The sequence below is a fragment of the Chelonoidis abingdonii genome, chromosome 10, assembly GCF_003597395.2.
Source record: "Chelonoidis abingdonii isolate Lonesome George chromosome 10, CheloAbing_2.0, whole genome shotgun sequence".
NCBI lineage: Eukaryota > Metazoa > Chordata > Testudines > Testudinidae > Chelonoidis > Chelonoidis abingdonii.
The window spans coordinates 23,418,679-23,434,998 of record NC_133778.1 but is presented as its reverse complement, the minus strand read 5'-3'; the positions used below and the strand labels follow the sequence as shown (position 1 = coordinate 23,434,998).

Here is a 16,320-nt window from a genome sequence, read left to right as displayed (position 1 = left end):
AACAGGCATTCTGGGATACCTCCGAATACCTCGGAGGCCAATTACAGCGCTTTTGGTGGCCACACTTGCGGAGCAGCGCTGCATCACCAGCGCTGCAATCCTTATACCCGAAGCAGAGCAGGAGTATAGCCAGCGCTGCAGCGCTGCATGTGCCTTGCAAGTGTGGACGGTGAGTAAGTTGCAGCGCTGTAAACCCACCACCAGCACTGCAACTCTCCAGTGTAGCCAAGGCCTCACTTGGGGATTGGTCCTGCTTTGAGCAGGGGGTTGGACTAGATGACCTCCTGAGGTCCCTTCCAACCCTGATATTCTATGATTCTGTGTAGGTGTACATGGTGCTTTACAACAGATGGCAACACCTGGTCAAAACCAGGTTATAGAAATGCAAAGTCCTAATAACTTCTGGGGAATTAAACTGTGACTAAAAGCAGGAGTGATGAAAGGGGACGAAAGTGGGGACAATTGTACCTGAGCTCAGGGCCCCACTACCAGAATTCTGCAACAGGGGTGAAATAGGAAAGGATGGGGCTTCAAGTTCTCTTTCAACAGGCCTGAATAGAACTTCCAGTTGGGGATCAAGACACCACTGTTTGGTGGTATACAAACATGTAGCAGAGATTGTGAACTCTTCAGGATAGGGATTATCTAGACCAACAAGATTAGTGGATGAAAGAAACAAATTGGTAAGAACAGGGGAAAGGGAGGATAGTGTAACAGTGATGTAGAGCATATTTCATGTAGGCTAGCAGCACACAGTATAGCAGCCTCTCCAGCCACTACCAGAATTGAATCTAAAGGAGGGTAGAGGTGGCTTTAAAAACTTTTTTTTTTTTTTTGGTGTGTGCGCGTGGGGGCTGTGCTAGGCACGTAGGTATGAGAGAAAACAGGTGTTTGAGGGAGAAGTGAACAAGTCAGTGAAGGCTTTTTATTCTCTGTCTTTAAAGGTGACTTGGCCAGAAAAAATGAGACTTATAATGGAGGTCCAAAAATTTAAAAACAAAACTAGGCTGCCTTTTTTTTTTTGGTGAAGTCTTTTTATAGGATGTGGATTGAGAGCTCTGTAAGGTCTCGCCTACACTGCAAAAGGTTTGCTGGTATTTTTATACTTGTAACACCCCTCATGAAGATGCAGCTTATACAGGCAACAGTTATTTTGCTGATATAGCTTGCACCAAAATGAGATTTTGCTGGCATAACTGTTTGCTCTAGGCTTTTAGCTGGTATGAAAATGTTGTAAAGAATCGCACCTCCACTTGACATTATTATACCAGTAAAAATTCATACTGTAGATCTCATCTAAGATCCCACTCCTGTGATGACTTAATCGTGTGCTTAACTCTTACACACTGTGAGTGGTTTCATTGACTTCAGTGGGAGTACTCAAAGTGCACAAAATTAAATGTGTGCATAAATCTTTGCATGATTGGGCCTAAATCCTTAGCAATCTTTAACAGACATAAAATTTCTTGCATGAGAAGTTATAAGGTATCTGAGTTAAAAAAGATCTTCTCATAAAGAAATGAGCCTGAATAAAAAAACTCTTTCAGCTACAAGGTTCACTTCTGTAGTGCCTCAATCTCACAAGAAAAAACAATGAAGTAAACTCTAATTTCTAATGTAAAAGTCAACCAGAAAAGCATATCTGAAATAAAAAACAACTCTTCAGGCCTCCTTTATAAAGAAGCATGAAAGGAGACAAACCCATAAAGATAATAGCTGATGTAATTTGCTTTCTCCTTCCTTGGATTCCTAGCAAATTGCAAAGAGAGCTGACAACCTAACTTTCTACATGCCCAAGCTGCTGTGTGTGCCTTTGGGATGATAGAATCTCTTTAATCTGCACAGATGTTGAAGATTCCCTGGCACATTTTGAAACTCCACCTATTTTCTCCAGCAACCTTGTTGGATAAAATAGTTCCTTGCTTTGCATCTTGCAGTTGTGAAGCATGTTAGCTGATGCTCTTGTTACCGAAATGTCGGGTCTGCCCAGCTGAGAGCCAATGACAGCCAGACAGGGATAAGCAAAGGTTGCATTATTCTGCAGAACAAAGGAGAGTTCTGTACTTTGGTACAAAAAACTCTACTCCATACAAAACCCAAGAATCTTTTATACACATTGACACACAGGCTTCGGTTGTGTTAGCATTTGATTGGTTGTTAGCAAACCCTGCACTTCTGCAATCTGCTTAGCAAAAACCAGCTTGGGACCAGCTTCAACTGCCTCAAGACTGATAGGGGAAAGACAGTTCAAAAGTTCAGGCTACTGTGTCCGTGAGCTGTCCAATTTCTCCTAATGGTTGCCAGCTATTATAAAACTACTAGCTATTAGGGGATCGCTGCTAACTGTCACACTCTCCTCATCAGCTACATTTCACAGTACCTTATGCATGAAGGCCTTGAACCTACATCAGGATTTGTCAGCAGCACAGACTTCAACTCTTGCATAGGACTCTATCTAGGTATAGGTAGTTGTGATAATGGATACAGATGCAGGATAAGGGCCACTGTTTTCAAAACGTCTTGATATCCTTTGTTGGGGGCAAGGGTGCATTAGAATACTGAGTGAGATTTTATATAAATATTTAACAAATGATTAATATTAATCGCATAATCAATAAACTCTAACCCAGTGGTCCCCAACCTTTTTGTGGCCAGTAGCACATTCATGTTTTCAGAAGAGTGAGGCGGGCACCAACAATTTTTCAAGGCTTATTTTGTATTTGTACATTAAATAATATGAAAAACATATTTAATATTCTTCCCATTCTGGGTTGAAATAATACGTATGTTGTCTCTTATTTGAACCACTCATTTTGGAGCAAAATGTTAAAAAAAATACATTGCAAAGCACAAGGAAACAGCATATCAGTGCAGAAAGACTACTCACACACAGGGCTGGCTCCAGGCACCAGTAGAACAAGCATGTGCCTGTGTCAGCACATGCTACGAGGCAGCATTTGGTCCATTTTGCAGAGGCGGAGCATGGTATTTTTCGTTTGTTTGTTTTAGTTTTTTTGGCGGCAGTTCTGGGCAGTGCATCGAGAAGCCTGAGAGATGCTGCACAGCCTGCAACCCCGGAGTACTCTGTCCCCAGCAGGCGTGGGGGGGCTCTGGCATCTCTCCCCTGCTGGGCACTAGGCGGGCCCCGCGCCTGCCGGGGCCAGAGCACACAGGCGCATGCAGCCCTGGAAGTTCTCTGTGCCCGGCAGGCGCGAGGCTGCAGCTTCTCTGCAGCCCTGGAGTTCTCTGTGCCCGGCAGGCGCGAGGCTGCAGCTTCTCTGCAGCCCCGGAGTTCTCTGTGCCCGGCAGCCCTGGAGTTCTCTGTGCCCAGCAGGCGCAGGGCTGCAGCTACTGTGCAGGCCTGGAGTTCTCTGTGCCCCGCAGGCGCGGAGCTGCAGCTTCTGTGCAGGCCTGGAGTTCTCTGTGCCCGGCAGGCGCGGGGGTGCAGCTTCTCTGCAGCCCCGGAGTTCTCTGTGGCCCGGCAATGGCCGCGGGGGTGCAGCTTTCTCTGCAGCCCCGGAGTTCTCTGTGCCCGGCAGGCCGCGGGGGTGCAAGCTTCTCTGCAGCCCCGGAAAGTTCTATGTGCCCGGACAGCCTGGAGTCTCTGTAACACAGCGCGCAGGGCTGCACGCTTCTCTGCAGCCTGGAGTTCCGTGCCCGGCAGGCGCGGGGGTGCAGCTTCTCTGCCAGCCCTGGAGTTCTCTGTGCCCGGCAGGCGCGGGGTGGCAGCTTCTCTTCTTGAAGCCGGAAAGAAAGCTGTAGCCCAGCGCCTGCTGGGGTAGAGAGCAAACCGGCGCCCGCAGCCCTGGAAGTTCTCTAACCCCGGCACCAAGGGGGCGCCGGCTTCTTTCCCGGGCGGAGCACTCAGGCGAGTGCACAAAATGCACCACGTTGGGACCGCTGCTCTCACCGTCATATCGTTATGACACTCGCAGTTACCCCTCATTTCGCCCAGACAGTAACGCGCTGTAAGGCACATGCGCTCCGTGCGGGCTTCCTTTCAAGCCTGCAAGCGAGTGCCTTGGGGCGGCGGGCCATTACCTCTTTGAGCAACCAACCGATTGGGAAGGCTTTGCTTCGATCCAGCAGTATCTGGGCGGGAGCAATCCGCTCTGTTGGGAAACAACGGGCTGTCAGTCAGAAGAAACGGGCGCTGATTGGCCCGCCTCTAACGCTGGATCGGACGTAGCTTACCGGCCGTAGGCGATGTCGCTGAATGGAAGGCATGCGAATTAGGAGGCGCTGGTGCCCCGGCGTGTGCTGCCTTTGTTTTACTGCTCCCACTGAGCCAGGCGTCCGCTGGTGTACGAGGGGCCCCAGGCGCCGGCAAGCGGTGGCGGGGAGGGGGCCCGAGGTGGTGGGGTGCGCGGCGGGGGGTTGGGAGGGGGGGAGAGACGGCTCTTCTCGCGCCTAGAGCCTGGGCGGAAAGTGGCGCGCGCAGCCCGGCTGTGCGAGGGGCGCGTTAGGGGAGCGGGGCGAGCTCGCGGAGCCCGAGCTGGCGGGGGTGAGGGGGGCCCCAGAGAGAGAGCGACTAATGCACAGGAGCCTTGAGCCCCAGGAGAGGGACGATCTAGGTGCTGAAATGGCTCCCTAGTGCCGGTCCCTGCCTCAGCTTTCAACGTATTTATCTCGCATTCCACAACGCCCTGCAGAGGTAGGGAAGGGCTGTTATTCCCATTGTACAGCTGGCAACTGAGGCCCAGAGACAGAGACTTTGTCTGCACCTAAAAACTAGATTAACTTAACTGCCTTGGTCAGGCCCATGAGAAACTTCACGTCTTGTTGATGTAGTTAGGTTGATCTAACCCCCACTGTAGAAGCAGCTAGATCGAGGGAAGAATTCTTCCTTTGATCTGTCATTCTCTGAGAGGTGGATTAACTAAATTGATGGAAAAACTCTTCGGTTGATGTAGAACGTGTTTATACATAGCAGTGCCATCCTATGATAGTCACACACTGACTGACGGTCACACACAAGCATCTGACAGAGTAAGAATTAGACTCCTGGTCTCCAAGTCCAAGAACCCTAACCACTGAAACACTGTAATGAAAGGATCTGTAGAGCCATCAGCAGGAATTTCATGCTCTGCTACCACTTCCTAAAAATATAAATAGATGCAATAATGCTTCCAAAACTTACTGTGTATTTTGCATTGAATAGTTCATGTTTCTCATCAGTTTTTGTTTCACCTGAAAACTTTTCTAATATTCTTGCTCAGCGGTTCTCAAACTTTTGTACTGGGGGACCCCTTTCACAGAGCAAGTCTCTGAATGCAGCCCTCACCCCCCCCCCCCCATACAGTAAGAACACTTTTTTATATTTAACACTTATAAATGCTGGAGGCAAAGTGAGCTTTAGTGTGGAGGCTGACAGCTCGTACCCCCCCATATAATAACCTCACAACCTCCAGTTTCAGGACCTCTGTTCTTGATACATTTAAATTCATCTAAAATGTAGAGGTCTAGCTTTGCCTTCAAATTCTAGATGACCTTCCATCAGTTGAACATAATCCAACTCCATTTCTGTCTACTGTTGAGAGAGTTATGTTCTCAGCTTCCTTTCTTAGCTTACAATTTCTTACAAAATTTTGCCAATGCTGTACATAATTTCACAATTAAATACATGATAAAGCTAGTTAGGGGAGACTCTCTTCCATGTTTGCCCCACCAGGGGGGCTAAATGCCCTGACATCCCCACGTACATGCTAGTGAAGCTCTTATCACTTTCTGTCATTGTCTTGTGATTAAAGCACAGGGCTGGCGCTTCCATTTAGGCGACCTAGGCAATCGCCTAGGGCGCCAGGATTATTGGGGGACGGCATTTTGCCGAGGGGGCAGCAGGTGGCTCCAGTGGACCTGCCGCAGGCATGGTTCCGCGGCTCCGGTGGACCTCCTGCAGACACGCCTGCGGCAGCTCCACCAGGGCCATGGGACCGGCGCGCGGGGCAGCGAAATGGCTGTGCGCCTAGGGGGCCAAAAACACTGGCGCCGGTCCTGCTAAAGCATAGGACTAGGAGAAAGGAAATTTGGGTTTAATTTCCAGGTCTGCCACCAATTTGTGTCACCTTGAAACAGAATGGTTAGTGACTTAGCCTATTTCCCTGCCTCACAGAATTGTTGTATTGGCTTAACAGTTACATGTAAAGCATTCTTAGTTATTTAGAAGGAAGGCACTCTGAAAGTCTTGTTTATAAAAAAAATGCTTTATTACTGCTTTGGCTGCCAAAGGAGCATCCCATACAGTTGCACTATTCAGCTATCTATAGAACCAGTTTTAAATACAACATGTTAAAAATGCCATGTATTTTAAAATGTAATTATCCACTATCACATATGGTCATCTCTGGGAGCTCCAATTAGGAACCACTCTTTGCCCACATAAAATGACTCTGAAAAGTGTGGGATATTTTAAAAGTATTTTTAAATTATAATCAGAAGGTTGAAATGAATCTAAACTTTCTAGTCAGTTTTTCCTCTATTGCAAATGTATGTTCTAGTTTGGTATTATAGGATTGATTGTGCTGGTGGCTTCTTTTTTAAAAGGAAAACCAGGTTTAATATCAAAAAAAGCTCTCTGTTGGTCATTAGGACAGTGTGAGAAATGTTAAAAAAGGAAAAGCACCTTGAATGTGGAATTTCCCTACTGAATAGGTCAGTAGAGCCCTGCACAAATACAAAATTCGTATCTGCGGATATAAAGCAGATATCTGCAGATTTGTAGGGCTCTAGATAAAAAGTTTATATTCACATCTGAGCTGCAATCTGCAAAAATGGGCTTGGAATATAAATCCACAGATTTGTAGGGCTCTGTAGATCAATCAGGCCAAGACCAAACCTGACAATGTTCAGAGTACACCGCAAAACACACATAAGGGGTGAATAGGAGGGAATTAAAATAAAAGCTAAAAGTAGCAGAGATGAAGTACAGGATCTCTTACAGACAAATTAATGTCTCAGTGTATATGGGGCTTAGATTCTACTCCTTTTAGGGATTTTTAATGTGACCATCACCTAGATATCAGAGTATAATTTACATAAATTAGACAGCGAGATTGCATTTCCCACTCTTTTCCCTTACAACGATGGGCATGTTAGAAATGTCTGACATAGATGGAAAAATATTTTACAGCTTGTTTTAGAATTGTTCCTAATTGTTGATTCTCAAGATATGTTGCTGAGAATTAGGTTGGGTTTTTATTTTTTGGTAGATCTTGATATCTTCTGGTAATGGAGAGGGAAGTGTTGCTGATTTCAAAAATTTTCTATGAAGTTGAGTAAGCATTCTACAACAACTGTGATAAGGACAGTCCCAGGACACCAAGAGAAGTATGAAGAGAAGAGAAAATACTTGTGGTCAAGAGGAGTACTTCTGAATAAAAAAAAAAAGGTTGGTACCAGAAGAGAAGTAACATCAGAAAGAAGCTCATGCTCTGTAAATAACTAAACAAATCAAGTCTGATGCTCTTAAGGCTTAAAATACTGAGCATTTATTTTTCCTTCTGGTCTTCTATGTATTTTATGTTTCATTGGAGTATTTTTACTGTGTTGAAATGTTATGTTTCTTTGCACAGATTTCTTGAAATTTTTTTTTAATTTTTTTTAAAAGAAAGATGTTGCTGGATTTCATTTTTTGAATATCCCAGGAAACTTTCCTTGGGAGCTGGAAATTAAAAATGAAAGATGTTTACCACCTTCTTTAGATTGATGCAGAGAGTAGGATTCAAACCAAGGACATATTGGGATTTTAACTGAATTTAGCCCTAATGAAAGATGACCATTGACATCCTTGAAGATGTATTCACAAAAAAGTACATACGGATGTTTTTGCCTTCATTACAGGCTGTCACTGGGCCTAAGCCTAAGTTTGCAAGATCAGTTTTGGGGTGAGAGCGAAGTTTAGTCACTGTGGGCAAGATCCACAAAACAATTTAAATGCTTAAGGCCAATGTTTAAGTACCACTAAGGTCCTCAAAATCCCTACTCACCTGCTGCCTCACTCTAAAGTTGTAGGTGGTTAAATTTCCCTTGGTAAAGTCGCCTAGGTTTTTGCCAGTGAGCATCTGCATGGCCACCTCAGTCTAGGTGTCAGGCACCTGAGTCCTGGGCAGGGTCCTCAAACTAAGTGTTCCTCTGCCTATTGAGCCTGATCCAGAACATTTTCTCATACAAAAGAGGTGGTGGTGGCAATGCTGCCCCCTTATAACGTTTAGCCCAGTGGTTAGCGCACTCACCCAGAACGTAAGAGAGCCAGGTTCAATTCTCCTTGTGCCTAAGGTGGAGAAAGGAATTGAACTTGTCTTCCTTTACTTTGTGATTTCTTTAACCACTGGCCTATGGGGTATTCTGGGATATGTAACTATCTCCTGTTGAAACTGTTCCACTTTTATAAATAATCAAATATGCATCGGAGCAGGGGGACTGGAATCTCAATGTCTCACATCCCAGGTGAGTGCCAAAGCCACTAACAGCTATAGAGAGTCACTCACTCTGTTCCAGAGCATATTTAATTACTTATTCGCAGTGGAACAGCTTCCAGAGGATAAATTGAGAGGGACTCATACCAGATTATGCCATAGCCGGTGATTAGGGTACTCTGATGGGAGGCCCAAGTTCAGATCCTTTCTCCTCATCAGGCAGAGGGGGAATTGAACCTGGGTCATCTATATCCTGAGTGAATGATCTAATCACTGAGCTAAAAATTATTAAGATGGGGTTCTACCACCTTCTCTGTGGCATGTCTTCAAAAACCAAAACAGTGTAGATACCTCCTGTAATCCCTGAGAATCCTTAGTAGAGATGGACAGTCTAGCTTGGACTTGGGTATCTAAGTGCCTTTGAGCGGTGGCACCTCTCCTCAGCATTTCCTATTGCCTAGTTTAGGTTGGTCCCTACTCACTATTCTAGCTTTTGCAACCCCATTCTTAGATGTCCAGCTCTTCTCATGCATTGTATAGGGAACGTACATGCCTGATCAAGGCTGTAGGGGGCAAGGTGCTTAAAAGTTAAGTACTGAACTGCCCAAACTCTTGTGGATCTAACAATGTGATCAATTCTGTCTTTGGCCTCCCTACTAAGACTGCACCAAGTGTAATAGTTGCAGTAATGGAATTTGTGAGGTAGGCAGCTTTGGACTGAAACCATCAACTAATTTCATAGATCACTAGGCAGCTATCAGGCAGCCATGATTTCCAGTCACCAAGCACCAGACTTTTAAAGGTATTTAGGTGCCTATTTGTATTTTTAGGCATCTAAATACCTTTAAAAGTCTGGTCCTAACCAACATGGAGTTGATTAGAAGTAGTGTCCTCAAGAGTCATAGACCTTACTAGTCACGTGAGCAGTTCATTCTCCTTTTGCTTTGATAATATAGTTTGTATAATATAACCTGAAATTAGATTCTCTGTGGACATTTTTGCCCTTTAATGCAGGGTATGCACTTTTTGGGAAGAGTGGTACAAGGGAGTGAGACTTACCCAGTGGCACCTCCTGCTGATCTCTTCCAGGAATTAGCTCTCCAGCCTCTAGAGCACCCTCTGCAGGCCAGTGTCTCACTGCCTCTTGGCTCCCATGTCCCTCCCAGGACCTGGTGCCCCTTTATCTGGGGTGCTGCCCCCTGGCAGTAACCCTTCAGTCTCCCCAGGGAACCCTCACTCACTATCCCCACCTCAGTATACAGCTACTGCCAGTAATTATCTAGCCCCCATGCCCTGGAGCAGACTGCAGTATCAGCCTCTCATCACTGGCAAGGTTGGGTTTGGACTTGCTAGCTTTGCCTACCTCTGAGCTGTCCTTTGCAACCCCCAGTACCTATTTGCCTTCTGCTAGGCAACAGCTTGGGGCTTTCCAGGCTGGAGCTCCCCAGCCCTGCTTCACTCAGGTCTCTGTCTCTGTCTCTGTCTCTGTCTCTGTCTCTGTCTCTGTCTCTGTCTCTGTCTCTGTCTCTGTCTCTGTCTCTGTCTCCCTGCAACCAGGCCCCTCTCCCTCAACAAACAGAAATAGACTGCCTAGGTTTCTGGCTCACAGCCCCTTATAGGTGCCATCTGGGCCTGACTGGGGCATGGCCACAGCTGAGCCTACTTTCCCCAATCAACCCAGGCTTCTTGCCTCAGCCACAGCCCTCTCCTGGGCCTGAAGGGCAGGAGTGGGATAAGCACCACACTACAGTGGGGATTAATATCTTTTATATGGAGAGTATTTTGGTGATATATTGAGTAATAGTATAAGATTGTAAGATGTTATTAAGCTAGACAGTGATTTTTACTTATCACTTACATACTGCTTTCCATCCAAAGATCTCAAAACACTTTAAATACATTAATTAAGACTCACAACATCTGCACAGTAGACAAGTATTATCCCTGCAAATGGATAAACCAAAACACAGGGTTGAGGTTAAAATTTTTTAAATTGTGTGACTACTCTTAGGCACTTAAATCCCTAATTAGGCACAAATTTACAAATGGGCTGACCATCAGAAATGTTGATAATCTTCAGATTCCACTAATGTCTGTAGAGCTTGAGGGTTTCAACAGCTCTGAAAATCAGTCCATTTTTATTTTGGTGCCTAATTAGAGATTCAACTGAGTTGCTGAAGGTCACAAGAAGTCTGGACAGAGCTGGGAATAGAACCCAGGATTCCTAATCCCAGTTTTGGGCATTAGGCAAAAGACATTTATTAGTAAAATACTTTGAGGGAACATGTTATGTCCTATATAACTTTTTTCCCATTTAGGAAGAAGAAAGCATCCTATGGTTGTAAAATTTGCTGTCTACCATTTTTATTAAAGTACCCTCTGAACTTTTTGAACTAGCAGTCTATATTCAGATGAAATTTTTAACAGGTTTGAATATTTGGACCCTGAGTTACACTTACATATAGAATTTTTTTTTTAAGGTTTAGCGAGCCTTTTGAAGAGTTTGAACTAGTTGTCAGAATTTATTGATTAAATCCTCTTTTTTTTGGTATGTTACCTTTTTTTTTTAATCCTCCAATAAGGGATTTCAGATTTTTCATGTAACTTTTATCTTGGGAGATTTATAGTAATTGACTATTTTTATTTTTAAGGAATCTTTTATGTTCTTAGAGAAGCCTATAACACATGACCATAGATGGCGCCTAAACCACTTGGGAAGTGGGAAAAGTATGGAAAAAGATATTGTCGAGATTGGGAAAGGGAAACTGGATTAAAAGAATGGATTCGAAGTATTCCCGGAGATGACACAAAGGCAGCATGCAAATATTGCGCATGTGAAATCCGAGCTCATCATAGTGATTTGGTTGCACACAGTAAAACCAAAAAGCACAAGAGACATGTTGCTTTATTTTCATGTTCTTCTGATATGAAAAAACATTCATTTGAATTTGAAGTTGAAAACCAAAATTCATTTGACGATGATATCACGCAAGCCAAAATGGATCAATCTGTTAATGTATGCGCACTGAAGCTAGCGGCACACATAGCTTGCAATATGAGCATTTTTACAGTGGATCACCTAGGCTGCATTGTTGGAGGGATAGCAGAGAAGGACATTAGTCTGCATAGAACAAAATGCTCCACACTGATTAGAAATGTCATTGGTCCTACCGTACACGAAGAACTTCTGAGAGATATTGGCAATGGACACTACTCGTTGATCATTGATGAAAGTACAGATGTATCAGCACAAAAGCAACTTTGCTTGATAGTAAGATTCTTTAGCAACAAGCTTAAATGTATTGTATCATCCTTTGCAGGGATCATTAATTTGACTAGAAGTGGTGCTATCACAGAAGCCCTCTTGAAATTTCTAAATGACAACAAGCTGAACATAAAAAAGTGTGTTGGGATTGCTGCTGATGGTTTCAATACAAGCTTATGTGGAAATAAAAATTCATTGCTCAAAAAGTTTTATGAACTCAATCCTTGTGGAGTTTTCATCAAATATGTAAGTTACTCTCTGTATTTGTGCTCTTCAAAAGCCATTGATGTGCTTCCATTGAACATAGAGTATATGGTTTCACGGACATACTTGTGGTTTTCCCATAGCACTTTCCACCAGAAGAGGTACCATGAACTGTATGCTGCCATCAGTGTTGGAGAGAATTTCCTGAAAATATTGCAGCTTACTGAGACAAGATGGCTGTCCATTAGCCCTTGTATTAACAGAATACTTGATCAGTATGAAACTCTGATGTTGCACTTTCAGTCTATAAGAGACAATGAAAGGGACTACAGTGCTGAGCTTCTCTATCAAATGTATTCTGATCCAGTAAATAGACTCTATCTCGTTTTTCTGCAGCCTCTTATTCAGGAAGCTAATAGGATCAACAAGTTACTTCAATATGAAACAGTCAATCCAGTTAATCTTATTGCTGAATTAATGCTGTTCTATCAGAATTTGGTGCAAAGAGTCATGAAACCTTGTGTCTTTACAACATGGTCATCCATTGTAAATTATGACATTCACTGTAACAGGAACTACATGCCTCTTTCAGAGGTTAACTTTGGATCAGCGTTCCTGTCTGAATTAATAAATGCAAATCTTTCCTCACATACGGTAGAGACCATCCAAAGCAGATGTCGAGATTGTATCCTTGAGTTTGCTAAGCAAATAAAGCTCCGACTGCCTCCAAATGTCCATCATCTAGAATCTCTTAGTGCTCTGAACCCTTCAGTTGTTCTAAGTCCTACAAAACCTGAATTCTCAACCCTGTCTTTCTTGTCCTTATGTAGAGGGGATCATATCAAGTTGAAACAGCAATGGAGAAATCTGGATGCAGTCTCATGGACAAACACAGAAGATAGCCAAATAGAACAGTTCTGGATAGAAGTTGCAAAACACACTGATGAAGTTGGTGATAAGGATTTTGTTGAGCTTGGATTATTTGCCCTTGCCCTTCTCACCTTGCCATTCAGCACTGCAGCTGTGGAATGTACAATCTCACAAATGAACTCGATAAAAACTAAGTTAAAGAACAGATTGCAGGACAGCCTACTTGAAAATATCTTAAGGATCAGGGCCTATATGCACCGAAATAAGATTTGCTGCAACCAGTTTCAACCATCCAAAGAGATGATATCTTTGTTTAATAATGAGTTTTATGCAATTGCTAATAGCAAGGACGCTACAGATGACTCTGAGGAGGATATATTTTGAAAAGACTCAAGTGAAGAGGATCTCTTTTAAAAAAGTAAGCAAGGATTTTCAAAATGGCTCATTGCAATTGAACTATTTGACTCATGCATTTCAAATTTTGTTCTATCTACAAATCTGTTTTCCCATTCATTTAGTAAGAACTACTTTTCATAGAGGAAGATACATTGTATAAAGCCACACAGCCCTTTTTAGAAAAAGATTTTTGAAAAACTAAAGTAAAATTAATGAGGCACGCTCTAATACTAATTCATTTGGTGGGGGGCACACTTGACGGAAGATGCTGATTAGGCAGTGCACCAGAACCCCCTTCCCATTAGCCTATTAATGTAATACAGTCATGGCATATTTTTATATTGAGTGATACACAATGTAACACTACATTTCTGTGCCTCAGTACAATACTCTCAGTCAGGAGCCAGATGGCTGGGTGAAGATTGAATAAAACCTGCTTTTTTATATATGTTTTGAAGGGCACTACTCTTGAATAATTTGTACTTAGACTCTGTTAAGAGATACTTCTAAGGGCATTCTGTGCCAAAAAATTCTACACCAAAAAAATTAAAATTCTGTGCACAATATTTTAAAATTTTGCAAAACTCTATACATTTTATTTTTCAGATAAATGTGGAGGCTCTTCATGGCATTGGGGAGCATAGGCCACTGGCTGCACAGAAGTGGGAGATTATTGTGCAGCTACCCCTTGGGATACGGACTCAGTGGTGAGGCTGCACCCAACCCTGACACAGCGCTAGGACTGGGCCTGCCCCTGACACACCATGGGGCCCTTCCCCTCCATGCCAGGTGCACCAGGTATAGGGAGGCAGGAGCCAAGTGTGGCGGGGGTTAGTGTGGGGGAATCCAGGGGTAGGTTGAAAAGGTTCTGTGTGGGGTAACCTGGGTGCAGGCGGCTCAGTGGGGGATCCAAGTGTAGGGGGGGACTGGAGGCACAGGGGCTTGTTGTGGAGTTCTGGGTGCAACGGTAATGGGACTCTGCGGGGGGGGTCCAGGTGAAGGTGGTTGGGGCTCAGCAGAGGGGGGTTGGTGTGAGGAGGACAGAGCTCTATAGAGGGGTCTGGGTGTGGGGGGCTCAGTGGTGTTCAGATGCTGGGGGAGTGGGGCTCATGGGATGGGGATCCAGGTGCAGCTGGTTGGGGTTTTGCTGGGGTGGGAATCTGAGTATGGGTGGCTCGCTGGAGTGGTGCAGGGGGAGTGGGGCTCATCAGGGGGGTTCTGAGTGTGCGGGGTGAGGCTTAGCAGGAGAGTCTGGGTATAGGGGGTGTGGATCCATGGGGGTTGGGCGGATGGGGGAGTAGCTCCCTGTACAGGGATCCTTCTCCCTGCAGCTGAGGAGTGATGGGTGCAGGAAGCGGGGCAGGGTGCAGTTTGCAGAGGTCCCTGCACCTGGGGGAGAAATCTGGGGGTGGGTCTGACCTGGCCCTGGATGTCATGTAGGGAAAGAGGAAGTCCTGTCCTCCCTAGCCCAGCCAGGACTAGCAGCTGAGCCTGGTGCAGGGTTGGAGCCACCAGCCGGGTCTTCCCCAGTCCTGTCCCCTGCCTCACAGTGATTTACCTCTCTGCCGGCTGCCCTGGGTACCTGAAATATATTGCTGGGGAGGGTTGCATGACTGCTCTTTTGGCTTCCCTTTGCTTTCCCATCAGGAAAAGGGGATGGGGCTACAGGGCAGGATCTGAGGGGAGGCTTGGAAATGAGGCAGGATCTAGTTTTCTGTGAGGAAGCAAAGAAATCTGATGGGGATGTAAATTCTGCACATGCACATTGGCACAGAATTCCCTCGAGAGTAAAGTGGCATATTGTACATAAAAATTCAAAGTGGCATATTGTACATAAAAAGGCTAAGGATTATTACAATAATTGTAAGATAGTTCTAATTTCTTAATGGTATTGTATGGTGCTTTCTTTTGGAACTGGTATTATTAGGTGAATTATGTACAAGTACGAATTAACAAGTTAAAATAGTCTGGAATTATAACAGTGTAGGATAACACCATAAATATTTTAACTGTTGTAATACCAATTTTGAACCCACTTTTATTCATTTTTAATGTACATTCTAAATTTTTGTAATAAACTGATATAATGTATAATACAAAACTTGTAATTCTGCTGTTATAAACTAAAGTCCTGAGTGTGAGAGGTACTAAATGTCTTTAATTCTCAAGGGCATTCGCAATATGGCACTAGTGAACACTACCAGTGTAGTTAGTGATGTGTATGAAGACAGCTGGTCACCTCAAAGGAAAAAAAATCCATAGGAAATCTTCTAATTTGTTTTTTTATTGGCAGAGAATATTTTATAGTTCCCTGACTATGGCAGCTTGTGGAGCTGGATCTTCTGAATACTATTCCTTAACAGTTCCTAGTATATTAACCACTCCTAAACAAAGCCCAGATACCCCGAAAACAGGCCTATGTGCAGCCTCTGCTTAGGTATGTTTCTTCTCCAGCCTTACAAAGCTGACTCTGTAACCCTGAAAGCCCGAGTTTAGAGGCACTGACCTTCCTTTGTACTTCTTGAGTAAAATGCACAAGATAAACTTATTCCTTGTTATGCACAAAGTAGTATTACTTGAAGTTAGATGCACCATCAGTTCTTAGGAATAATAAATATAAAAACATTATCACAAGCTGGGTCTGTGGGGAGGGAGCAGGGGTCAGGCAGCAAGGGAGCAGAGTCTGTGAGGACAGGAGCACTGGACACCACAGGGCTGGGTCTGGATTGTGTGGATGGGGGAGAGGAGACAAGGGGAGGGCCTGTGGAGGGAGCATGGGTGTAGTTTGTGAGGCAGGGGGCATTGTCACCCCAAAATGCAAGGCTCACAGAATTTGCCTCCTCCCCCATACATGGCCCTGTTGACTAGATTGGAGCTGCTTCAAAAATACAGAAGTTACTGTGCCCGGGTGGGGTGGGAGAGCTAGAGAGAAGGGGCACGACCTGAGAGGTAGGGAAGCGGGTGACAAGGGAGAAGCATTGGAGGGGGCTATAGGCAGGGTCTGAGAGATGCGGGAATTGGAGATGAGGGGCAAGCACTGGAGCGGACTATAGGGCACGGTCTGAGGGGAGGGGGCTACAGGACAGGATCTGAGCAGAGGCTTGGAGATGAGGCAGGGTCTAGTGGGGGGTCGCTGGAAGGCGGGAACCAGGACGGAAGGCTCGTGGGGGA

At 44.7% G+C, this 16,320-nt stretch overlaps 1 protein-coding gene across 1 annotated transcript; it reads left to right on the top strand.

Annotated features, from left to right (window-relative positions):
• Nucleotides 1-4,135: 4,135 nt before the first annotated feature.
• Nucleotides 4,136-15,250, top strand: LOC116838420 (uncharacterized). The gene is made up of 4 exons (XM_075070036.1): nucleotides 4,136-4,304; nucleotides 7,209-7,387; nucleotides 11,066-13,171; nucleotides 13,756-15,250. Exon 3 carries the CDS (start codon nucleotides 11,110-11,112, stop codon nucleotides 13,135-13,137), a length of 2,028 nt encoding a protein of 675 aa, XP_074926137.1. The 5' UTR covers nucleotides 4,136-4,304; nucleotides 7,209-7,387; nucleotides 11,066-11,109; the 3' UTR covers nucleotides 13,138-13,171; nucleotides 13,756-15,250.
• Nucleotides 15,251-16,320: the final 1,070 nt, after the last annotated feature.

What these genes read in the sequence shown, in the direction of transcription:
- LOC116838420 (XM_075070036.1), top strand. Translation starts at nt 11,110, where the DNA reads ATGGCGCCTAAACCACTTGGGAAGTGGGAAAAGTATGGAAAAAGATAT.